Here is a 27,343-nt window from a genome sequence, read left to right as displayed (position 1 = left end):
TATATTTTAATATATATTTTAAATTATTATATATATATATATATTTACATTTCAATTATTATTTATATAGTGTAGCATTCTAATAAATTTAAAATATTTTAATTAGAACAATATAATAATTAAATATTCATAAAAATATTTTTAATTATCAATTATTTATTAAATATAATAAAATTTTTAGTTAAATATAATAACAACATTACCATATTTAATAAATAATTGATAAATTTAAAAACATTTTTATAAATATTTAATTATTATATTGTTATGGTTAAAATATTTTAAATTTATTAGTATTTATTAATTATTTATTAGAATTATTTAATATTTATTGCACTATAAATAATAATTAAAATATAAATATATATATATTAAAATATAAATAATCAAATTTATAAAAAAATAATTAAATTTAAATTATATACAAAATATAAATAATCAAATTTATAAAAATAATAATTTAAAATATATATCAAAATATAAATAATTTAGTTTATATAAATAATAATTTAAAATATATATCAAAATATAAATAATTTAATTTATATATAATGAATTTTAAATGTAGAAAAAAAAATAATTAACTAGGTTCAATTACTCCAAGTTACTCGATTTGTATAATGTGCAAGTTCAATTTACTCATTTGATATGTAATAAAAAAAAAAAAAGTAAATAATTAGTTTAAAATAATATGTTCAAATACAGTAAAGAAAGATTTAAGATTTTTATTATATATATATATATATATATATATATATATATATATATATTGGGAGGCACTGTTTGTGGAGGAAGGGGACAAGATCCGTAATTTACGGAAAAAACTTATCCCGGGAATTTCGTAGTCACTGTTTAATTTTTTAACTTTTGTAAAATGTTTTCCTTTAAATAGCTGTTTATTTTCGGTTGGTGGCAAGGGCGTATCCAAATTTTTTTTTTTTCCCTAGGCTATGAAGATTATACGTTTCACTATTACGGGTAATAAGGAAGAATATTAAACATATTAATCGAACTACTAAAATAAAATAAATATACAAAATCTAAAAGTTGTTGTGAATACCCGATTAAAATAACAAATTTATATATATAATTGTATCTCGTATTATTGAAAATCTAAAAAATAAGACAAAAAGTCTAAAACTAAGATAAAAAAAAATCTATAAAATTTAACAAACGTTTACATATTATTTAAGTTGTAACATTCTATTCTTTATAGAATAAAATTCATCTATTATATAATCTAAATCAATATCTTCAACAAGCTCTCGTTCAATATAAATTACCATAGTATCTGCTAAAAACTCTTCTTCTATCTTATTACGTTGAATAGTTTTCAAATGTTTCATTGTTGAAAATAAGATTTTTGTAGTGGCAGTAGAAACTGGTAAAGTCAAAACAAGTCGAATTAATCTATCAATCAAATTATAATTTGATGTGTTTCAACTAATCTGCGACACAATTTAATGATGGAATACATATTTTGAAATTCTCATTACGAGAAACATCAATTTTATAATGTTGGAGTTGAGATCTCAAATATTGTATTTCTTGTTCATTCAAGTCTACTTGATAATACTTTTCAGTCAATTTGTAAATATCTCCAACTTTAAATGCTTTAAAATTATCACTAAAATTATAAATAACTCTAATGTTTCATCATTAAAAATATAATAAATTAATAAATAAATATATATATATATATTATATTTAATAAATAAGAAGTTAAATATGAAAATTATTAATTGTTTTTTAATCTAATTAATTACTTTATTTTGGAGTTAAAAGTTTATTAAATTATTTATGTGTTTATATTAAATTAAATATATATAAATTAAAATTTTCTCCTTTTAAATTGTTTGAATCTTATTTTTCCTTATAAATCTTTTTTTTTCTATTTTATTTTCTTATAAGAAATGTTAAAAATTTAATTAATCTAGCACCTAATATTATAATTTCTCTTTTATATTAAAATGTTTCTTTTTATAGAGGTTATATTATATTTTAAATATTAGTAAAATAGTTTGTAATTTGAGTTGAATAATCTTAAACTCTTAATAATTAAGAATTTATTTCGTTTCAATTTCAATAATCATCTAATTTAATGAATATTTATAATAGTTTTATAATAAAAAATTAAAGAGACAAAAATTATTAATAAATAAAAAATTGAAAAAGAAAATTATACTCAATTATTAAATAATTTAAGTGACAGTATAAAATTAAACAAAGAGAAAAATTGATGTACACAACCTATTTCTAAGTTGACATTTTCAATGATATTTATAGGGTGACATTTTCAATTCCATATTAATAATTTAATATAAATAATATATATATATATATAATTTTTTTTAATTAATTACCCTGGGCTTCCGCCCACCCCAGCCCGTTATGTGGTTCCAAGTCTCTATTGTACTCTCTCTATTGTGCTCTCGATCTATCACTCTCCCTCTCTTGTAATATGTTTGAAGTTCAATAAAAGTGTGAACGCCATTGTGCTAATTAGCCTTCAATTATGGGGTACGTTTTTATTCTTTCTACGTATTTAATTTTATGTTTTAATGTTAAGCCTAATAGGGAACAATTATGAGTGAAGAAATTATGAATGAAGAAGTGAAGAAAGCAGTCAAATAGGTTTATAATAAGAAATAAGTTAATTCATTAACATTACAATTACTTTTTATGTTCAAGAGAAAAGAGAAGGGTTCAGTCTTATTAGTCCCTTGGGCTCACCACAATGGACTAACAAACTTAAAAAAAAAAACAAAATAATTAATATCTATTAAGACACGAATCAACACTTTTTAACTCTTCTAATAAAACTATCTTTTTAAAAGATATTTATTGTCTTAAATGTTACCTATATTATAATTATAAAATAAAATTTTAATTCGACTATGTGGACTTATGTAGTGTTTGGTACGTGGTACAAATTATATATGGTATAAGTTGTACAAATTATATATGGTATAAGTTGTATAGAGTTATAAATTATAACGATGTATAAATAATATAGAATAATATAAATTGTATAGTTTATTGATGTTTATATGAATTATAAGAAATGATATAAGTTATATATAGTTTATATTGGTATATAATATAAGATGTAGTATAGTATAAGTGATATAAATATTAATTTGAAATTTTAATTATTATTATTATTATTTTATATTTATTTATATTATAAATAATATTATTTATTATTATAAATTATTGTACTATTATTTAATAATTAATGTAAATTTAATTAAAATATAAAAATTTAATTATAATATAAACAATAAATTATGTTTATTTAATTTAAATATTATTAATAATTATAATAAAATAAAATAATTATTTATAATATAAGCAAATATATAAATTAATAATTAATAAAATTATTATTATAAAAATAAATAAATATTTTTTAATTAAAATATTGAATTATTTAAAAATATATATATTAAAAATAATTAAATATAATTATAATATTAAAACTAAATAAAATATATTTAATATATTATATAATAATAAGTTATATATAATATTAATAAAAATTATAATGAGAAATTAAAAATTATGTGATATAAAAAAAATGTTGTAAGAAGGACTAGCTATAATTTTATACTAAATATGAAAGATATAATTATACTAATAGTAAAATACTAACAAAATATCATATTAAACCACTATTGATATAATTTATACCCTCCTCCTATATAGGCTATACTCCATACCAAACACATCCTTCCTTAAGATGTCGCCTCTATATATAATTATAATATATAATTATAATATATATAGATATAATATTAATTTCATATTAGTTTATTTAATAATAATTTATTAAAATAACATATTGCTTAACAAATTAATCATTTAGTTTTTAAGATAATAGTTTAACTATTTCAAATAAAATAATTATTATTTTTAACATATTTTCATTGGTTGTCATAGTCATATCATTAATCCTCCATGATAATTTTTTTTCTTTTCTAAAAGTAAGTTTGATGTTAGTTTTAAAATTGGATTTAGTAAAAAAAAAATTCTTAATAAAGAAACTAACGACTTTATATTAAACTAAAAACACCATAAAATAAAGTCAGACCATGAATATGGAGATTTTACTAGTTTTTAAAATAAAAAATAACTAAATTGATTAAATGAAAATGGAATGTTTAATAAAATAAAATAATAATGTTAGTAAATAATAATAAAAAATAAAATTATTAACCCCACATCAAACAAGCCCTTGATGGAATTGTTAGTAAAAAGAAAAAGAAATACCTAGAAAGCCCTGGAATGGATAAGAGCCGTTGGATGTAAATACCCTTGTCCATGAAATCACCGTTCAATGAACCTTGCGCGGGATTTCACAATTAAACCCCGCTCTTTCATATAGTATTATTTCATACATTTATCGTGAGTGGTTTACTGTTTCTCTTTCTCTGCTGAAGTTAATCGCAATCCTAATCTGTTGGAATGGAGACCGGAGACGGCGACGTGCGAGTTATTTCAACAGTCTCTAAGCAACTTGCTGCCTACAAATCTTGCCCCAGCAAAGACATCCTAGTCAAACTGCTCCGGGTAAAATCCTAAACCCATTTCAAATTTCGTACATTATTACGTTTAGTTTACATTTCGATACACATTTGATGTACTATGTCATACTTGTGATGTATAATAAACATGAATTGGACAATTGGTGAATGCAATTGTGGGATTGTGATTATTTATTCTTATGTTCTGTGTATTGGTGGGAGGACTTTATCTCTAGGATCAAGAACATTTTCTGGGTGTTGTGTGTGAATATATATGAAGAAGGATTTCACGAGATCGTGAAGTTTCCGATTTTTTTTTTTTTTTTGAGTAAATGGTCTCTGTTTGAAGACCTTACCACGCTCTACCATTGGGCTATGAGTCTCCACAAGAAGTTTCCGATTCTAGTTTGAAATTTCTTCTCAACAATTGTTTATGGTTTTAGATTTAGGATCACAATAGGTATGTTCTGTGTCTACATAAACACAAATGGACATCAACTAATCCATTGAAGCTGTGAATGTACTTACCACAATCCTGACTTTAAGATGTGGGTCGTCTTGGTTGTGGTCATGGTGCAGAAGAGTTGTTATTTCCTTATTCACTTGGTCACTACTTTTCCTTTATGACTTTGAAGAGGAGCTCATCTTTTGGATTGTGGAGGAGGGGTGGTGGCCAAATATTCAATCTAGAAAAATTTCCATGCTGTTTGGTTATTAATCCATTGTTTATTGTGGAGGATTGTCCCTCATATATAGCACCTTGTGAGTTGATTGTAAGGGTGCTTAGCTAGCTCTGAGAAAAAGCCTATTCTTTAGCTGGCTATAACAAATACCATCTAGTTATCTTTCATGGGAACTTCCTGTTCCGCCATTAAAAAGTTATATTTCTTTAAGTGGTTGTTAGGAAAACCGTATGTTTTTGTTGAAAGCCATGTAGTATCTTCCGTGCTGGAGTTCTTGTTTGAAACATTTACTACGAAAGGCGAGGAAGTGTTTTTTAGGTCTAACAATTTATAGAAATGACGACAAATAAACAATGCAATTACCAAATAATTGTTATATATAGTGGTTATTTAGATTAATAGTGGTTACCTAGTTTTTTTATCATGATGCGTATTGAAATCATGATGCTTCCTTATTTTCAGAACATCTGGTTGCTTTCTATTTTACTTTTTATGAAAAATAACTTCATTAGATGTATTCTTTCTTCATGACTTACCAGATGAATGTTTTTTTAATCTGTTGCAAGTATTTTAGAACCCTCTTTTCTGGTTTGCTGGGTATTAGCATGGAGATTTCAGATTGTGAATAAACCTAGATATCAGTTTTCACTCTGTTGAGGTTATTCTAATGCTGTAAAATTTCATGTAACCTTCGACTTACATAGCTCATGGATGCTTATTTTAACAAATTATTCCTTAATAGTATAAGATACAATATTGTCTTTATGTATATGAATAATGAGTAATCCTATTTGTGTTACATTATGCTTATCCAAGTGTCTGTATTTTCCTAATTATGCTGCTATAGGGTTTGCAGATATTTAAGCATAATTAACTTTCTAGCTAAACCGAAATATTGTTGAACTTGGTGTCTTATAATGCCTATTTAATACATAGAAGTACATACTCTCATCTTCAAGTCCCAATCTGATTCTTTTGCAGCAAGCTGCAGGTGCTTTACCAAAACTTGGTCAATCTGCATCACTAAAACCCTCCATAAAGCCCTTGAGTGATTCTCTAGTCAAGTTCTCCTTGCTTCAGCACAATGATAGAGATGTTAGACTATTGGTGGCTACATGTGTATGTGGGATTATTAGGGTCCTGGCACCGAATCCAGATTTCACAGATGCAGTCTTTGGGGTATACTTAAGCTTAGTGATAGTAAATATATATTTTCTCTTTTGTTGTGCTTTAAAGTTTTTGTAGTCATCCATTCAAACAGCTCATGCAATGTACCACATTTATCTTTCAGGACATTTTCAAGCTTTTTGTGAGTTTGTTCTCAGAGTTAGCTGATACCAAAAGCACATATTTCTTCAGAAGATTAGAAATACTGGAAACTGTTGCTAAACTTAATGTTTGTGTATTGATGCTTGACATGCATCATGAAGATCTGGTTCTCAAGATGTTCAATACCTTTTTCACAGTGGTTAGGTTTGTTTCTTTTGTACCTTTCTTTTCATTTGTCCCCTTACTATAATTGATCATCTTTCTATTTGACAAGATCGTATAGTTCATTGATTCCTTTCATATAGGCAGTCAACTTGTTCTGCTGCTTTTGCCCTTCTATTTTTTTTATTCATGCTTTAAAGTAATCTTGAATAACAGTGATTAGTGAGTCCTCTGTTCAGTTATTAAATGTATAAAATTTTGTAGCTGTATGCTGAAGATAACAAAAAACTGTTAATCTACCTGTTTAAATTTGTTTATTATGTTTTTGTTCATTCCATTTGAATTGTGTTTCTTGTGTTCACATTTTATATTATAAATATAAATATGTGTGTGTGTACATGTATTTTTGTCAAAGAATTCAGTTGCCATTAAGTTTCCAGCCTGTTGCCGTCTTAAATTCGAAGCCAAACAGATCTTAAGTCGAGCCTCTAGCTGAAACAAAACTGCCAACAAATGCTGTATGTTAACTGGCACACTTCAACACAAATTTCCGCCACTTGTTGAAGCTAAAATACCTCATCTGCTGAATTTCCCCCAGCCAAAACCCCTGCTGGATTTTCAATCAGCATGCAGTGGCCTTCTCCAGCCACTATCGAAGAGTTGCCGCAATCACCAACACTCAGGCAAACCTGTTGTTGGGTTCTAGGGTTCTGTTTCTTCTTAGGTTTCTTTTTCTACTAAAAAAAATCTAGATTATTAGCAGAGTCAAGCCGAAAGAAAACAAGTGGGGTCACCTCATATGGCCATTTGACTTGAGTTTGGTTTCATATCCCACACACTCCAACGTTGTCACTCTAACAAAAACTCCGACACCTACTATGTGAATCAAGCAGTTGTCACACTGTAGAGTGTAGACACTCCACGGCATCACTCTGCTAGAATCTCAACATCAACCTATGTTCCTCAAAGCCACTCTTTTTGAGTTAGAATCAAATTCATACGAGTTTGGGCTGACATTTACTGTCTAGAGTGAGGTGAGTATGGAAATAACAGTATAGGCTAGTCATGCAGTTAATTGTTATCAAGTCCCACAAGTTAACTTGTTACACTGTAATCAATGTTGTTTATTTACTTTTTCATGTATTTATATGGGTGTTCACCTAATCCTTTATATGAGGAAAATTATTTCACAATCACTCACCTTCCTCAAATTCTTCAGTTTTGTATTATAAAGGGCATGACTCATTAATTACCACAATATATGTTCTGTTTTGCGTAATCTAGTTGGATTTGATGTTGATTTCTTACCACTAAGGCATGTTCTAGTAATTCCTTAGTTTTCTACATATTTTTCTTGCTCCCTTGTTTGCCTGGGTTTATTTTGGTGTTCTTGACTTGTAATACGTTATGGTTTTGTTGTTTTGGCCTTTTCATTTATATTTAATTTAGGTACATTGTTCCTTTCCCAAAAACAACGATTTAAAATTTGAAATATTATTATTCTCTTATTCTTTTAATTTCCGCAGCTCTGTGTATACATGCATATTTACAATCCTGATTTAAAACATAAATAATATGGTGGGACCAAAAACCTGCACATATTTGGACTTCTATGTGAAGTAGAGCAAACAACTCAAACATGTGATTAATGAACAGAAGTAAAAGTCACCTGTTTCTTGGGCATTATTTTTTGCCCCTTTCTTGATCAGCATGCTGTTATTTTAATCTAGATATATATTTTGAATTGTTTTGCAGAGAGAATCACCCAGATAGTTTGTTTGAGGCGATGTCATCTATTATTGCTGTAATTTTAAAAGAGAGGATATCTTTGCCTCTAGTGCATTTGGTTTTGAGGAATCTTCTCAAGGAGAGAAAGGTAATTTCCTTGCATGGTTCCCTAGGTGTGCATCTCATTCTAATGAAATAAATGAGTTGAAGTGAATGTTATCATTTCATTAGATATTTATTCTTTTCAAATGCTTTATTTGTTAAACTTGAAATGATAAACCGTAACGAATTAAATATACCAAATAATTGAGGATGTAAAATATATCAGAAACAAATTAAATAAGAAAAATGCTAAAAAATGAGACATGTGTAATGCATGACATTGCGAGTAATAATTATATATGTCACATAGGTCCTGCTACCTGTTTAACTGTGACATCAGTGTCACCCACATGGGTAAAGCAAATAAGCCACCACAATCTGCTTTCGAAGGAGATCTTAAGTAGTTCTCCTAGCTCATATCCCTTTTTATAAACTGAAGGGCGAAACCATGATTTTTCCAATGTAGAACTCTGCAATCTTCTCCAGTAAGATACCTAATGGCCTTATTGTGATACATCACTAACTTCAGTCTCAACCCTCGAGAGTATTTAAGACAGCCTCAATTGCACTTTGTTCTCACATAATTTAAGAGATTCTCTAGCTTTGTTCCATCACCAGGTCACATTGTTGCAACACGATCACACTCTATATCCATCACCAGGTCATTTTGGTGCAACATTATCATTCTAAATCCCATCACTAGGTTCTGTGTGACATTAGTGATGGTAATTTAGCAATTGTGCCACTACAGCCTGCTCCAAAAGGAGATCATTTTGTTTCTATCTTTCTAGAGGCGGTTTTCCAAACAAAAGAGTTAATGTACTTGGGACTAAGGTGTTATCTTAATTTCACTATCTATGAACTCTGTTAGATCATAGATGTGATGAGTAATGTCTGATCTTTGAGCAGATAGTGAATAAATATGATAATTAGGAGAGTGTGATCTGTCTCAAGTATGCTGGTATGCATAGATGTATTCTGTCTGTAATTTTCTAGTATAGTTTTTTTAAATTAGGCTTTAGCTGGACAGGATCGTCAACAATCAAGTTTTTTAGTTGAATGCTGTTTACATGTACTCCTTTTATCCAATCAAGTGTCATATCTATTAGTTTTTTTTGTAGGGTTCATCTCCTGCTTCATTTCGGCTTGCTACAACTGTCATCCAAATGTGTGAGGAAGAGCTTGGGCCTTGTGTCTGTGGGTTTCTAATGGATTGCATAATGGGTAGAGAAGGTGCAGGAAATCAGCTCAGAGAATTTTATCATGAAATAATATATGGGATATTTCAGTGTGCTCCTTTAATGCTTACAACTATCATCCCTAGCTTAACTCAGGAATTGATGGTATGCTATGCTCTTGTTTTCCCTATATAAAGAACATTTGCATCCCATTGTTTCTTTCTCAGTATGTACTAGACTATGGTTGCTTTTATGGTTATGTTTTTGCACATACCCATCCATGTGCTTATTTCCTACCATCTGCAAAATTTACTACTTCATCAACTAAGAATGTATTTCTTTGCAGACTGATCAGGTTGATGTTAGAATAAAAGCCCTTAACTTAGTTGGACGACTTCTAGCACTACCTAGGAACTGTGACACACAGACGTACCAATATTTGTACTTAGAATTTGTAAAAAGATTCTCTGATATATCTGCGGAAGTTAGACTTACTGCCCTATCATGTGCCAAAACTTTGTACATGTCCAATCCTCGAGGAGCTGAATCATATGAAATACTTAGTAAGTCGTTGTGGTTTGTCTTTCATTTCAAGACCTTCCCTGCACCCACATTGTTGTTCTAATATATTTGGTGTTTTGTAATCAAACAGCCACTCTAGAGAGCAGATTACTAGATTATGATGATAGAGTGAGAACCCATGCAATGGTTATTACCTGTGATTTAATCAGATCGAATATGAAGGCAATCCCAAAAGAGCTGGTATCTCTAGTAATTGAACGACTCAGAGATAAGAAGGTATGTACTGTGAAAGCATGTTCAATGGATAAATATTTGATTTCTGATTTTTAATTGGTCATTTGGCATGTAGTTATCTGTGAGAAAGAAATCGTTTCAGAAATTACTAGAAGTTTATCAAGATTATTGTACCAAGTGCTCTGCTGGTATTATAGAGTTCAGTGAACAGTTTGAGCAGATACCTTGCAAAATAATGATGCTTTGTTATGATAAGGATTGCAAGGAGTTTAGGTATGTTAATTCAGGGTATTGAATGGTCAACAATGAAAATTCTGCATGAAAGGGTGAACACGACAACCTTGGTAAATTTCAGGCCTCAAAACATGGAGCTTGTGTTTGTAGATGAGTTGTTTCCATCATCTCTTTCGGTTGCAGAGAGAACAAAGCATTGGATATCATTCTTCAAACTTTTCACCCCTCTTCATCTAAAGGCATTGGAAACTATTTTGTCACAGAAGAAAAGGTACTAGTGGTTAAATGATAGTTTTTTGGTGAGAAAAATGATTCCAACACTTCTTTATATTGCAGGTTGCAATGTGAGATGAAAGCTTTTCTTGCCTTGCAGAGGGAAGTAGAGGCAAGTTGCTTGATTTTGCCTTCTTATTCTATGGGATTACTTGATCAACAGAAAATTAATACATTGCCAATTGAACATGTTAAGTGAAGAAACATAAAGTACTATGAAATATAAGATTTTGATGTAGTTTAGTATTATTCAGTAATTAATATATAATTATGAAATTATTTTCAATATTCCTTGTAAGGAACTAATTAGGTTATGTTGCGCAATCAGATTATTAGAAAATTATCGAATCTGTTCAAATTAAATGCTGAACACTTTTATCAAACATATTCTTAGTTTTTCACATCTAACTTATCAGTTATGCTGTTCTACATTAAGTTTTCAATTTTTTGTTTGTTCCAAGAGGTTCTGATTGTGCTTCATGTTGCTATGCTAAAATATTTTCCAAGAAGAATCTTGTGATATAGCTTGAATTAGATTTACACACTGAAACCTAATGAAGCTTAAGAAATAGTACCTGACTAGTAATTGAAGGAGATGAGAATTAATAATGGAATAGATAATAGTGATATAGCTGTGTAAAGAGCCTACAATCTCAGAAGAAGGATTGATTAGATGAGAATAAGATTGAACAGAATAGAGAGAGCTGAGATTGAGAGAGAAACTGAATTGTCAAAATGTTGCTAACTGAATTTCCTGCCTTTTTCTTCCCTCATTATATCTCCAAACCGCTACTAATTAAGATGATGTCATAACTTCTACTTAACTACTAATTGAATTACTGAACTTCTAACTGAAATGCTGAATTTCTAACTGAAAGCTGAACTTCCAGCTTATTTACTATCCTTGTTGACGCGGCTAACTGCCACTCAACTTATTCCAGGGTTAGGTTCCTTGGAATTACACATTTTTCATTTATTTAAAGAATTTCTCAGGAGAAAACCTTATTCTGACTCTTCAGTATTGTGTAGTTCTGGAGAAAATTGCATCATGGTATATTTGCCCTTTTAGAAAGTTAATGTATAAATATGCGCTTTTCCCCTTTTAGAATTATGATGATTCTAGTATGAATATTCATCTCATATATTTTGGGATATTTTAAAATAATTTATTGCAGGAAAATGGCTCTGAAGAATCACAGAGAAGAACTGACGCCATCTTTTGCAGAATCTCTTCACTCTTCCCTGATCCATCTAAAGCAGAAGATGGCCTTCACAAGCTGATCTTGTTGAAGGATTATGGAATTTATTCTGCATTAGAACAGGTGTTAGATGAAGGGGTTTTTGAGAATTATTTAATAACAAGAGTAAGTTATCCAATCAGCGTAGTTATTTATATTATGCTTGAGGTTACATTTCAGTGCAGTCGTTCTTCCTTGAAACAGTTTATTAGCAAAGGACAGAAAGTCATGGTTTTGACTTGATCACTCCTGAAATTCAACAAGGCAAAAAGGAAGAACTTCCATTGTCTTAACCTATATAAACAAATACTGACAATAATGATACAGATTTGAGCTATTCATATTCTTTCACTTTGGATGTTTTTTTGTTAAAGTTTTCTATATCAAGTAATGATATCAACTTCTAGGCATCACTGATTAATATGCGCTTGCATATGAATAGTTTATATATGGAAGAATCAACAAGATAATTGACCATGAAAATATTATTCAACGAGTAATGATTTTATGCACCATTGTAAAAGCCGAGCTACTTGACTTCCATAACTACCTTTAGAGCATCATCTGAAATGTCTATCTAATGCTACGGAAAGAATATATGAACTTACTTTGCATCTATTGTCTTGTCTCATACTGTATGTTAATGAATCCACTTGGAAGATAGATACTGAAATCTCTATTCCAAAAGTATTATCCCAGATAAGTTAGAGATATTAAGTTTGATCTAATATTTCAATGTAAAGGATAATTATCTATTAATAGTTAGTTTAGATATCTATCCCATTATTCTAGGAAGGGAGGTTTACCCTAGAAAACATATAGTTTGTGTATTGAAAAGGTATGACCATGAATACAAATCATCTCAATTGTATTCACTCTAAAGATCTAGTTCAAATTGTGAGAATTCCTAAAGATCTTGGAAAGTCTATTCCATTTTCTTTACACCTAACCCTAATTACCGGCGACATTCAACCTGTGGATGAATTTTGAGATGCTTTTCAAACGTGAAGTTTGCTCATCGTTCTCTTCTAGAGGAGCTGCTCAGCTATCTTTAATTCAACTGTGGCTATCAACATGGTTAAGAGTCTAGTTCAAATTGACAAAATCAAACATCTCATTGTGGAGAAGATCGAAAGACATCTCAATTTCTTACATTCTGACCAAAGTTCTTGCAATAACCACATTGCAAGCTGGTCTGTATACTAAATACAACCCAACTTTAGGGGGATGTCATATGTTACACCACATGGAAATAGAGAGATAAATAGGCAGGACATGTTTCCTGAACTATAGTATTAGTATTGTGAATTGGTGAACTAACTACTTGACATATTCCATTCTAAGACCTCCTGATGTTCTGTGACCACGATGACATAAATAGTTTTTTTCATCAATTATGGGCCAACAATAATGTTGTGGAAATATGCCGGTGAGTATGTACCAATTTATACTTTTTTGTGAGAGGATTGTTATTATTGCTGGTAAAATATCTAAGATGTTTGGGGTCTTAAACGGCTTCCCTATTTTCTTTATTTGACATTATCATGCTAAGTTCTTATGCTTCTTATAGCGTTCTTAACCTCTTCATTATATCAACTAATCTCTTTGATAATTGTCTTTTTCTTATTGCAGAACAACTTTTTGTCAAAGATAGGTCATAAGAACCCACAACATGGATTCTTGCAATTGTTGTTTGCAAAATGCTCTTACAGTATATTTACTTCTGATCATGTCAGTTGTCTTTTTGATGACCTTGATAATGAGGAATTTGAAAGCAATAGATCTGCTTCAAGAAACCTCCTTATGGTAAGATAAGTTGCTATTATAGCATGTTGTTTTGGTTGCATCAAGCCTTCATTCAGCTTTTTTTTCCCTTTTTTTCTGACATGTTAGAACATCCATGCTCTATCCTATTTGTGTTTATATAGTCAAATGTTACTTGAGATTGACGTACCAATGATCTTAAAATCAATAATGAATTGTATTTTTGTTCATATCTTGAAAGTTCATGGCATTAGCATGGAGTTCACTTAATTCTTTTAGTGATTGGAGGGATCAGTAGAGTATCTCCATAAGTCTTTCCTGTCTTATATATAAGCAGGTGGAGTGTAGGCCAATAAATCTGAATCTTATTTGCTTGCATAGAGAGGTAGAATACGAACTTGAGAAATCTCGTTGATATTTTCATTCTTCAACTTGCTCCTCTATTTATGGTAATAAAGGTTGCAACTAACAGCTATTCCAACCTCAATAAATACCAATTTGGGGGTAATGATAATGATACAAGGTAGAATTAGGGCAATAGATTTAGATGAGAAAAGATAGATATTTAGGTGGGAAGAGGAGAATGCCAACCGGCTAGAGGGAATGAGAAATTACATCAAATTGTTCAAACATGCCTCTTACATGACCTAGATGCCTTATATATAGTTTTACTAAATAAACTAAACAATATTAATTCAAAGCCCACTAGCAAAGGACCAGTAATAAATCCCATTTTAATCACTAACATGTATCAGATAACTAACATGTAAACTCTAGGCGCCTCTTACTAGTTTATGCTCTGACTACTGACCTATTAATATGTAACAAAATATTGGTTACTGGGTCCTGGACTTAGAACACATTGTATCGTGTCATCTAGCTTGTATGCAGTTATGGCGTTGCATGTAATTCTTTGATGGTTTTGGCGCATAGTTATCAACAGCTAATATTGCCTTTCATTTTCCCTAGGTCATAATTAATGCTTTCCCTTCACTATTGAGAGGTTTAGAGAAACGGTTTCTGCATTTTATGGAGGACTGCAATGCATCCAATGATGACCTAGTTAAATTTTTAGCTAATGCTGGTTCTCATATATGCATCAAACTCAGGTAATTTTGTCTATGTTATGAATGCTTAAAGTTGGATGGTTCATTGTGCATGATTTGAACTTTGTAACATGAGTAGACTTTATACGTCCGCAAATCAAAGAGGGCCACTATTTGAAGTTAACTTTCTGCATGGTTCAAAGAATCAAAATACAAATCTTACTAGAGTGCTCAATTTGACTTAGTTCTCCTTTTGGCATTTCACCATGTTTAAAATGTTTAAGAACTTCTTTTGGGTTCTGTTAAGTGGTGCATGTATGTATTAAGCTTTTCTAGTTAGAAATTATTTATATTCTGCATGGAAATTAATGATTTCTTTGATGACAAGTTGACAACCAATTTAAATTTGAATATGCTTGTATCTTACTGGATCATCATTGTGCAACATAAATGCTTAAGAGGATTCTACCACATGTCTTAGCAATTGTCTGATGTATACATGGCCATGTTCATATATGCCAGCTGGTTCCCACGAAACTTGAAATTGTTTAATGCTCTTGAAAGAAATATAAAGGGAGAAGTCGGCATACTTCTAGTTCATGTCCCATTTTCATTTCCAACTATTTTCAAAGGCGAAGATTATTCTCTTTACCAAACATATGCGGATCTATTATGTTTGTACGCTCTTATTCACTCTCATATTTACTTCTTTAAATTTTCCCTACATAACACAGTGATGTTTACAATATGTTGGAGAGGATCTGTCTGGAAGGAACACGTGCTCAGGCCAAGCTTGCTATATCTGCTATTGCTGCATTAATGGACAATTCTGAGAAATCTGTTTACACAGAGTTATGCAAGGTTTGACCCATATAATTATAAATTAGAAAGTGCTATTAATCATAAAACCAAAATCATAAGGATTTATACTGATGAAAACCATTTGGAAGAGAGGCTTGTCCCAATTAGATCACCCAAGCATCTAACCACACTTTTATACAAAATGATATTGTACACGTTTCTCAACTTGTTGTGATCCCAACCAACCACATTTTCATACCAAATGATTTTTTGTGTTTCTCAAAACAAATTGATGGTTCCTTAGTGAGACTGAGCTACAAAGACAAATTTACTAAAACCGTTTTCTCCAAACTGACTAGCATTGGTGAAGAAAAGGATCATTGCATTTGAACAAAAGTTCTACTTTACCAGCTTATGCAACACATGACAAGTTTTATCCCATATTTTGCAAGGATTCATTATCCTGTAGCTGGTTGATATAAGTGTGCTACAATAAATAGTTCTAGTTGTGTGTCTTTTGTTCAGATTGATATGCATTGAAACCGTCAGGGTAGGGTTAGTTAGGGAGTCTTTCCCTTTTATTCGGTTAGTTCAATATGCATTAAATACTAGGTCATGTTGATGCTTATTTTTCTTTAAACCTGTGCAGACACTTGTTCATTCACTATACAACAGCCAGAATGTTCCAACTGTGCTGCAGTCCTTGGGTTGCATGGCTCAGCATTCTGTTTCAACTTTTGAAGACCATGCTGGAAAGATCACTGGATATATCGTTAAGAATATTCTCCAATCATCCAATGTAAGTTCTTTTCCATGTCAACCAAATTGGATAATGTTATAGAATGTGTAAATCATCTCACAGCTTTATGATCCCTTTCCCTCTCTCTCTCTCTATATGTATATGCTGTTTGTATAGAGGAGTAAACTGTGTTTAATTCGAAATTAAGTACCTTAACTGTAAATAGACGAGGAAAAAGTACATAAACCTTCCTTGGGGTTAGGCCTTACATAATAAAGACTTTTGTCGTACACCCTCTCTTATGTTGGAGCATGTAGCTCAGTTATTTCAAACTTCTTCTCATATTCTTTTGCAAAGAAAATTAGCTGGTGTCCTTAAGAAAATATAAGTATGCTAAATTGTTTAAGAGATGGTGCGTGGAGTGTCGGTATGCTTTTGGTCCATTTCATGATTATGAGGTGTGTGAAGAGAAAGGGCAACAGAGACCATAAAGCGTTTACATAATTCTCATATTCTTATGTTGGAGCATGTAGCTCAGTTATTTCAAACTTCTTCTCATATTCTTTTGCAAAGAAAATTAGCTGGTGTCCTTAAGAAAATATAAGTATGCTAAATTGTTTAAGAGATGGTGCGTGGAGTGTCAGTATGCTTTTGGTCCATTTCATGATTATGAGGTGTGTGAAGAGAAAGGGCAACAGAGACCATAAAGCGTTTACATAATTCAGCATGAAGTTATCTTAACTTTAATTGAGGATAGAAACCTTATCTAATACATAATCATAATTGGGCCTAGAACTGCACATGATAGTTCTTTTTTTCCCCAACAGCATACATATTGACACACATTTTACATTCAGTAAATTATTTTAATTTTTGACAGCTGGCAATACCAGATGGTGGGGACTCATTCAATGAGAACTTTGAGTGCTGTGTTTCTTGCAGATGGAAGGTGAGCTTAACATATATTAGTTTTGTTTTTGCAGCAGTACACACACACATGTGTATATATATATATATATATATATATATATATATATATTTCCCAGGGAGCAGTATATATATTGATACATGCTTTTGTCATGCAAATATGCAAATCTTCTACTCTGTTATGTCACATTAAGTGGAAGCTTATCAAGATAATTTTTTTCTTACAATTTGGCTGACTTCTGCTGCAGATATTTGGGATTAAAACGCTTGTGAAGAGTTATTTACCGCATCATCAAACTCCCGTTAGACGGGACATTAAACAGTTGCTGGATATTGTGATGCAGATGCTGCAAACTTGTGATTCTTCCGATGGCATCTTTTCATGGTATATGCAACTCTAGGTTTTTGTAATGCCATAAGATATGAAATAAAAGAACATCTTTGTTATGTTGTCACACCTTCATTGATCAAGCTATTCTGCGGGTAATGTGTTTTGATCAATTGTTAGTCAACAGATTATTGTCTAGTTGGAAAGATTAAAACCACCAAGTGAATAGAAATTTTTGGGCTTTCTGAAGCTGAGCTACACTAATAATATAAGAAACATAGAGGACTTTAGAACCAGAAAATGAGATAATAGAGAACAATTTTATTTTTATCATTTCTTGAGTTCCTGGTGTGAACACAAGAAATATAAAGTGAAGTGTGACATGATTTTTTTCACCCTGAAGAATGGAAGTCGACAAAAAAAGAGAAAATAAACTGAGACGAAGTTTCTATAAGCAAACAAACCTCATCATCTGCATGGTTTTCTGGGTATATCGATCTTTCTAGTGCCTAGAGGTGTTCCATGCACTTCAGTGATTCCACATGTCTGCCATTTCTAATTCCAATTTGTTGGCATGTATGAATAATCAGCAAATAAGAAATGTTGAGCCTTCCCCAAAATCTGCATACTCTTACATCTTATAGTGATAATGTTTACTAAACTGTTAGTATTTTGCCTTTGCTTTGTAAGTGCTGTTGGATATCATAGGAATTTAATTTCATTAAAATAAATTTTACTAAAAGAAGATGTATATAAGTAGTTTGCATTGTTTGATTTACTTTATTTACATTTCTACATGAATAGGTTATCAAGGAGTAGTTTTTGTTTTGCAGTCTGCTCATGCCATGTTGAACATCTGACTGGAATTCGATGTCTTTGGGCTAAACAATTTTCACCTGGCTAACATTTATTTAATACACAGGTCACAATATCAACCAAGGATATATCACAAATTGACCGTTATCTTAATATTCAATGTGCTCTTAAGGATTGATTTTATGCTCGTCATTTCATCACCATTTCATTAGTAATACCATTGAAGTGATTGGTCCATGTATACTTATTTTTGAAGATCTAAGAATTGATTTTAATATTTTTGTTGATGGGTTTTGCAATTATCAGATGTACAGAAATTAGTAGCTTCAGTGGTGTGATTTTAATTATTTGGGAGATTCCAAGAGTAACTGATACTACATATTTGTGACTAACCTCTTTGCCAGTAAATATTAGACAAGATCGGATCTATGAGGATTGAACTGACTGAATACGCTTATTCATAACCTAGACCATTGGAATTAAAGACATAAGTTCCATGCATTCTTATGTATGAGAAAGTTCACCAAAGGTTGCCGCTTATGGTGAGATACAACATAAATTTAATAGATGAATTTAGACATAATCTAATAAAAGCACAAAATACTTTGGAGGGATGAAAATTGTCTACAAGTGGCAAATAAAGAGATGAGATTAAAACATGGACATGTTTACTAGGAGCAATGCGGAATTTAATTCATAAGGAATATATAAAATGTGATGTTGTGAGATTCCTTATTTTTGTGAACCAGTCTCACTCCACTCTATAGTCAATAATGCTGAATACTTAGTTGACACTTCAAGAGGCACACCTTCTCAGTATATGGTTAATGCTTAAGCCTCTAAAACAGGAAACTCATAGAGAAGACTCTTTGTACTGATTATATCAAGCATTAAGATGTCTTTACTCCAAATCACAAAAAATCTCTTAATTCCAAGTAATTATAGTGCATATGATGTCAATAATTCAGTTTCAGTATCATAGACAGATATTTGTGCATTATTATACTTATGATGCACAGGATTAGGCTGATCATAATGAGTAAAGATGTATTTATCTAGCAAGAGTGGAACTGAAAACCAGTACAATTATTATTTGGCAGTGATAGATGCAACCATGTTCTATCTTTAGGCTGTTCTGTTTTGTTGTGCCATTGTTATTTTCATATTGATACTTAGCTCATTCTATTTTGTGCTTATGGCTACTCTGCAGTGAATCTGATAAGGCCATTATTCGGCTAGTTGCTGCAAAATCGGTGCTCCGGCTTTCGAGAAAATGGGATCCACTTATACCATCTCAAGTCTTTCGCCTTACCATTTTGACTAGCAAGGTACTTATTCTTGAGTTGACGTCAAGTAAAAGATTATAGTGTCACTATTTCAGTACTTCATTCTGACCTCATAGATGGAGGAATAAGTTAACAATATTTTAGATACCTATTGAATAATCTCTACAATTAGGTCAGTTTCTACTTCTAAGGATTCCTCTTTGTGCTTGTAAGTGTGACCACATTCAAATCTAATCGTTTGTGCTATAATATTAACTACGATTTTTATCCAGGCATTAATGATATATAATCCACTACAAGATGTTTAAATTTGGTAGTTATTGTTTTCTTCTTCTCGTTGTTGCTACAAAATTGTTTTTAGATAAAATTTGATTATTTTTTTAGTGTTGGATATTACAACCAGTATTATTCCTGATCTTTCCTTCCTCTGCACATGCCAGGACTCTCCATCATCCATTGGCAGGTTATTTATTGAGAAGGTACACAAGCTTCTGAAGGAGAGTATTTTGCCCATAAAATATGCATGTGTTTTTTCATTGGCTGCTGCAGATTTTCGAAAAGATCTGCATGACGAGGTATGTTGGTGTTCTATATGATACATGCCCCATATATTTGTTTTTTGGTGCTGACATCATCTTCTGTTTAGTCTTTGCAATTTATGGAAGAATTCATAAGGAAATATAGTAAAGAAGCATATGTTCGTGAGGAAGGACTTATCAGAAGTCCTGTCTACATTGTGGTTTTCTTGATACATATTCTTGCTCATGACATGAATTTTCTTCCAGAAAATCATGAGGAAGAAATGTATGCTCAGTTTGTCAGGTAGACTTTATAACATGGATGACAAACAGCTTATATGTGGCTAATGGCTATGGTATGGTGCTGAGGTTATTATACTGATTGAAAACGTTCATTATCTATTGCAGTCCACTTGTTTTCACCATACAGGCTTTGGTCAATGCTAAATTTGTTGACAGTGAGTTGGATGTTGCTGTCTCATATCTACAAAGAATTTTCCATGCAGTTAGGAGAGCTGAAGACTCTGTTGATACTGAGAGAACTCTAGTAATTTCCATGTTCTTATTTTTTTAGTTTGATTTATCCTACCCAGCTGACATCTGATGTGCTAATATATTTTTGGTTTTCTATGTTGAAGAAACTACATATCTTAGCAGACTTGGGACTTTCTATCTTAAACACGCTGAACAATGGTACCAACAGAAAATCACATGCTCCAGATCAGATTTTGCTGCCATCATCACTATACAGTAAAAGTACTGGTGAAGACAGAGAAATGGTAAGATCTCGAGCTGACATATAACAGTTGATTGTGGACCAATCTTGTTTGAACATATCCTGAGATAACTTTCAAATTTGTATGAACCAGATTAATGTTAACAATTCTGACTGGCATCATTTGAATGCAAAAATTGCTAAAGAAGTTGCTTCCACATTTGAGTATCAAATAGTCCACGTAAGTTTACATATTACATTTGTTTTTGTTAAAGTTCATGCTTATATAAATTGAAGTATTGCAAAAAGATTACCTTTAATAGAGTTTTGTTTTGATCCTCATCTCTTTTGCTCAAGGAAGCTCTGGTCATATTTAAAATGGGTGTTTTAATTGTTACATGTCAGGCTTCTAGCTGCTCAAGATTCAATGATGTTGCAGCATCAGAAAATGGGAAGTGCAAAGCGTTGGACTCGTTATTTCCTGAAAGCAATAATAATTCAAAAGCGAATGAGATCATAGAATCTGTAGGTTTGAAAAATGATATGCATGAAGCATTAAACAAGGGTAAGGGTAGATCAAAAAAACGAAGGGCCATGCCTCCAATCCCTTGTGAATCAGTTGTTATGCAAGATGAGTTCGCCATCCTTGATGAACACCAAACTATTGGATGTAGAGAATCTGAACCATCTCGGGGAAGGAAAGAACTTGTATCTTCTTGTGACTCTGCAAGAGTAAAACCTTCAAAATGTCCAAAGGAAGGATTGGAAAATTCATCTTCTGAAGTATGTGCTGTAGCAAAAGAAAACAGCATTACTATTGCTACTCCCAAGAATGCAAGTGGAACGGGCAGTGTAACGGTTCGTACAATCTATGCTTGGATAGAAGTATGTTTTGATGACCCATCTCATGCCAATACTTACAGCTTCCATAAGTCTTAATCATGTAGGATGATGGAAACAACGGACAGCAATTAGTGGGACAGAAAATAAGATTATGGTCGCCTCTTGATAATTGGTTAGCATTTGCTTCTCTTAACTCTTATTCTTAGAAAATGATTCAATGACCTTTTGTGATAGTCTTAAATTTTGTTCTCAGCTATTTCTCAGCGGATGTGGACGAGTTTGATCCTCAAAATAAGAAGCATAAGGTTTTTGCCATTCTAAATTCTTAATTGCTGGAAAATGGGCATATATCTGTGCTTCATGCATAGATAAGGAATGGATTCTCTTATAAAATAAAATGATAAAATTTCTAGTAATGAGATATTCTCATCCGTGGAAGAAACAGGATGACAGTTCTGTGCATCCTGTTATTATTGGTGATTATGTAATAAGCCTTAGAAAGTATTCGAGAAAAAAGAGTTGCAACTATGCTTGATTTGGTTTAAATAAAGCTTCACAAATATAAAACATCCCACACACAGCCTATACCCTAAATCTTAAACAGCTTGAAAATAATTCCAAATCAATTCAATAGCTTACTGGAACTGTTATGCACATATTTATATATCTCTTAAAGTCACTACAGAGTGTAAATTCCCAGGGCTGCTTCAGTCCAGTCCTTGTGTAGTTTTTCTTCTTTTAAATGGTCACGAAGGCTCAAACCCACAACCATCCAGTCCTTGTGAAGTGCTCTGGATTTTTTTTTGTTACTGCCTTTTTTGTGTTCCATTTCTATTATTGATATAGATATAATTATGAGATTTTCTTATTACATACAGATGACTAAAATTATTGTCTAGTTTATGCTCTTTCCTATGTTGTAATCCATCCTTTTAAGCTCCTGTACAATTGTTTGCTTCAGATGTCCTAGCCTATCTTTTGCAGATTACATATGAGAATGGGGAGGTTGAAGTGCTTAGTTTAGATAGCAAAAGCTGGGATTCTATACTAAATAACTCCCTTTTGGACAGCGTAAGTGGAAGTTTGATGATTGTGTGTTACTTGTAGAGTTATACTTTTAGCAACAAAAATGTTTATGTTGTTTAGTTTTAGTTATTGATGCAACTTGGGAAGAAAATAAATAGTGGAATATGTGTATCCTTTCCTCAATGATTAAAAGAACAACCATCCTCAAACTCCCTGGATATATGTATCTTTGGAATCTTTTTAGGTTTGTTATTTGAAGCATTTAGATACCTAACACATTAAACATACTTCTCTAGGGAAATAATGAATGTTCAATGCTATTCAGTTCTTATTTTATTGTTCATGGGACACAGTTGATGATGATTTCTATTGGGAAAAATAATTTTGTTGTTGTAGACAGTTACAGTTTTGATAGAATGCAGCTTTGTCTTGTAAGTCATTTGACACAAAATGACTGTTGGCTGGCAATAGATTTTCTTTTAAATTTTTTTATGGAAATAATTTAGACATTCGTCCCTGTTCCAAATGTTTTGGAATAGCATTTCTCAAACTGCACTAGAAACATTACTACAATTGTTTTTTAGCTGAAGGTGCTAATTTTTATTTCCCATCAAAGTAACCATGTATCAATTAATCCCATTTGGATGGACTGTATTTATTCGTGACCTAATTTTTAGTAAGTCTATTAACAACTGTATGATGCAATAACACAGGCCTCGAAGAGATCAGATGTAAAGAACTGGTAAACACTCATCATCTTTCACTCTAAGAATTAGATGTATTTTGGAATTCAAGCATGTCATTATTAATTTCTTTGATCCCCCTGTAAGAGTCTATATTGTTGACATCTACTAGAGTAGCTTCTAGTTTATGTTTGCTCAATTTCTGTTTTGTTCTATTGTTATCTTATGCTTGTTTACTAGCAACAACACTCACAAGTGATTGGAAAATAACAGTTTCTCTACCTACTTACATTGCATGCATAATCAAAGTTATGACACCATGTGAAAAATCAAAAGAAGGAACTGTATCGTTTAAATTGTTGGCTCACTTGGTAATAATATTCTAATCAAATCTAATTACATATGATATCTTCAATCATATCATAATTATCTTATATATATATATATATTCCAACACATTATTTGGAAAAGGCTTTCAAAAAATTCAAGGAATTTGTATTGTTCATAATATTTTCTTACACGTTATAATTCCTCTATTTTTATAGGATACCCCAAGGTAGTAGTACTATCCTATAATTGTCCTCAACCATACTTTCTTTTTGCGACCAAGGTTTATCACTAGGAAACTAGGACGCCAACCCACATCTATGATCCTCACTTAAATGAGGGTGTTCTTAATGAACATCGAACTTGAGGCCTCCTCCACCTTTTAGGTAAAGTCATCAACCATATCATAATGTATTTTATGTCACAAATCTAATCCCATAGAGTTTCAACAAAAGCCCTATTTAGAAACACTTATTGGGTCTTTCCTGTGTAAGAGTTTGGTTACGATTGTGGAATAACATTGAACATTAGCATCCCTTCTCTTCTTGCCCATTTGAACACGTTTAGACCATAGTTTAGGATTATTATATATCAAATAATCCAACAGCTTTATCTACTAATAATAATAAGAGGTATTTTATGTGTTCAATAGGGATGCTAAACATTCAGAATGTAAGTCTGTAAAATTTGATCTGCAAATTTGATCTTGGCTCTAGCAGGTTTTTGGTTTATTTGTCTTTTACTTCCTTTTTTAATCATCCCTTTGTACTTGTTGAAATCCTGGTGAGAGAAAGTGATCAGTAACAAAAATTGAAACTAAATAAGAAATCCATTTATGTGGTATTCTAAGGATGGCGCAACAGCTTACCTTTATCTCTGTGGTACTGGTTCAATATGATATGCTAACTAACTGGTTGCAGCTTTACGGTTGATAAACGAAGAAAAGTATTTGAAGCTCCTCAAATGAATGCTTGTGAACAGAGTAGCTTTCTGAAGAAAAGGAAACAGTCAAGGAATATGAAGTTGACGTCAGGTAAAAAAATCCCCATGATATTGGGATCAATGTAATAACATTTTAATCGATATAAGTGTTCATTCAATGCTTAATCAAAAAATAAAGAAGATTTTAATCTGCTTAGTTTTATTACGTTAACACCTATTTATTTCATCTTGACTCAAAACCCTTCAGTATTCTTTACTGCATCAACAGTAAGGATAAAATCTTGTCCTTTGACACCCAATATCTGATGGTAAATCTAAAAATGCACAAATATGCTGGGGAGAACACAAAGATAAAGTTTCTTATGCAGCTATTATAACAAGGATCCCTGGACAATCAAAACAGGAGTTTCAAAGATAAGCAAGAAACCTTATAACCTCTTTGACTTTTGAGTATATAATAGGACATCGAGAGGTAACTGATCTGGTATATGATAAGACAACTTATCACTTAATCTTAATAATTAAGTTAATTTGAAAACACTCTTATTTAAAGTAACTGAATTATTTAGATTCAGCTCAAAATTTAGGCAGCTATGAACTACTCAACTTAGTAATATATTAAGAACGTATGATTGACAGCTATACACCAGGATAAAATAATTTTTAAGTACTTTTACGGCATTATTCCACATTTTATCAACCAACTTAAATATAGTCATTCAAATTTAGATATTTTTTTGTGGTTTTTTCAACATTTAACTAATTCAGCAAATAAAATCTGTATTCAACAATTAATTTCCAGTTTTATCAAATAACCCAAGTTATAGGGTTAAGCAGCATCATTCAGAATTACAAGTCTATGTTGTACAGTCTCAAATTTGATTTTTATTGCTGTTCAGGAAAGGAAAACAACCAAGAAACAGTTCATGGTGATACATCAGTATCTGAGTTAACCAATGTAAGTATTGAAGCTATCAGATTGATTGCATTTCCAATTTCATTTGGTCCTCAAGTTTCCTAATCACTATATGCACAAAAAAAGGATGACATGACTACTGTCATGAAGTCTGCATGAACACTTCATCTATTATTTTTTCTTTTATTTCTTTTGGTTATTTTCTGCTTAAAAGTCCAATAATTGTTTTTTTTTATATATAAATCACTTTTATTAACTTTTGTGTTGAGGCATTAAAATGATAAGCATCATAAAATTTCTTTATCATGTTCTAAAATATTGGGCACAAACTTTTGGTTGGTGATTGCCTTTTCCAGTAACCATAAACATGCTTGGGTCAACTGTTAATAAATTTTGCAAAATGAAATTTTCTTAAACTAGTTAAAATCATGTGGCTTTATTCTACTTATTGTGGATAGAAATTATTGAAGGAACTAATCATAAGTTCTTGGGTTCGAGCTCGCGCCTAGTTAAATGGTTAAGTGTTTTTTTTCGGGCTACATACTTCATTCGTAGGAACAAAAAAAAATATGAATGATCTTAGTAAGTATTCAATAACTTAATTAAGCATAATCCTCTTTTCTAGCTTAGTGGTAACAAAAGGTGGATATTCTCATCCTATAGTCCTGGGTTCGAGCCTGTCAGGTGACAAGTTCTGCGCCTGATTAAGCGTGTTTGCGGGCTACATGTTTAATCCGTTGTCCTATTTTTTTCTTAAAAACTTAATTAAACATAAAAGTAGTTTTGAACTTAGCTTGTTTTCTGTATGATTTAAATCTTGTTTGATGAAAAATAAGATTATTTTGTGTTAAATTATTAAAATATCTTTTTGTATTTAATATTTTAAAATGTTATAAAAGAAATAAGGAATAATATTTTAGGTAACAATTTATTTCTCAAAATAGTAATTGTGTATTCCCATTCTTCATAATAACTTCCAAAATTTTAGAACTCTCCCTTTGTTTCTGCTCTTTGTTTGTTAATTTTTTTTTATGAACAAAAAGAATTATTGACACTACATCCTTTGTGGTTTATTTATTTAGATAACAGTTGACATGTTTTGTGACTAACGAATTGTCATTCCATTACTTATGTGGGTATATTTCAGATCGTTCGAAGAAGTCGGAGACATAAATGAGTTGATGTAGTATCAGAAGCAGTATATTATTGATTTCTCATAGAGACCTCAAATGCAATGCTATTCTGTGAAAGAGCATCAAACGTAATTCCTAAAAGTAGAAATTTCAACTAGATTCATGTGTGCATTGTGTGTGTGTAATACAATTCTGATAATATTATTTTTGCTGGTGATTAGGTTTCATGTTATTTGGAGACAAGGTTGCAGATGTGATATGCTTTTATTTGGCATTTGAGATGGTCAATCAAAACTCTTCACCCACCCTGTTTTCATTGCCAAACCAAATGGTTAGATATGGAAACACTTATTGTGTAAAGTTGGATATAGATGTCTTATCTTG

The 27,343-nt window shown here is 31.2% G+C and overlaps 1 protein-coding gene across 3 annotated transcripts; it reads left to right on the top strand.

Moving 5' to 3' along the window:
• The first annotated feature begins 4,424 nt into the window (after positions 1 to 4,424).
• Positions 4,425 to 27,261, top strand: LOC124925615 (sister chromatid cohesion protein PDS5 homolog B). 3 transcript variants are annotated; one of them, XR_007098319.1, is made up of 32 exons: positions 4,425 to 4,572; positions 6,191 to 6,388; positions 6,501 to 6,682; positions 8,396 to 8,516; positions 9,592 to 9,813; positions 9,995 to 10,211; positions 10,301 to 10,446; positions 10,520 to 10,677; positions 10,760 to 10,909; positions 10,975 to 11,023; positions 12,087 to 12,275; positions 13,782 to 13,955; positions 14,883 to 15,022; positions 15,694 to 15,820; positions 16,410 to 16,559; positions 17,380 to 17,448; positions 17,675 to 17,811; positions 19,781 to 19,898; positions 20,297 to 20,431; positions 20,503 to 20,678; positions 20,783 to 20,921; positions 21,013 to 21,153; positions 21,244 to 21,330; positions 21,495 to 21,947; positions 22,037 to 22,104; positions 22,186 to 22,237; positions 22,917 to 23,003; positions 23,672 to 23,700; positions 24,889 to 25,001; positions 25,810 to 25,868; positions 26,974 to 27,087; positions 27,181 to 27,261. XR_007098319.1 is itself a non-coding variant. In XM_047465667.1 (31 exons), the coding sequence occupies exons 1-31, from the start codon at positions 4,468 to 4,470 to the stop codon at positions 27,001 to 27,003; spliced, it is 4,221 nt and encodes a 1,406-aa protein (XP_047321623.1). In that variant the 5' UTR covers positions 4,425 to 4,467; the 3' UTR covers positions 27,004 to 27,261. The 3 variants fall into 3 exon arrangements, 1 of the variants encoding a protein (XP_047321623.1); XR_007098318.1 differs by having other exon boundaries at positions 26,974 to 27,100; XM_047465667.1 differs by having other exon boundaries at positions 26,974 to 27,261.
• The last annotated feature ends 82 nt before the right edge of the window (positions 27,262 to 27,343 follow it).

This window comes from Impatiens glandulifera, chromosome 2, assembly GCF_907164915.1.
Source record: "Impatiens glandulifera chromosome 2, dImpGla2.1, whole genome shotgun sequence".
NCBI classification, from domain to species: domain Eukaryota; kingdom Viridiplantae; phylum Streptophyta; class Magnoliopsida; order Ericales; family Balsaminaceae; genus Impatiens; species Impatiens glandulifera.
The sequence above is the reverse complement of the archived record's forward strand: the minus strand, read 5'-3'. Positions and strand labels throughout refer to the sequence as shown.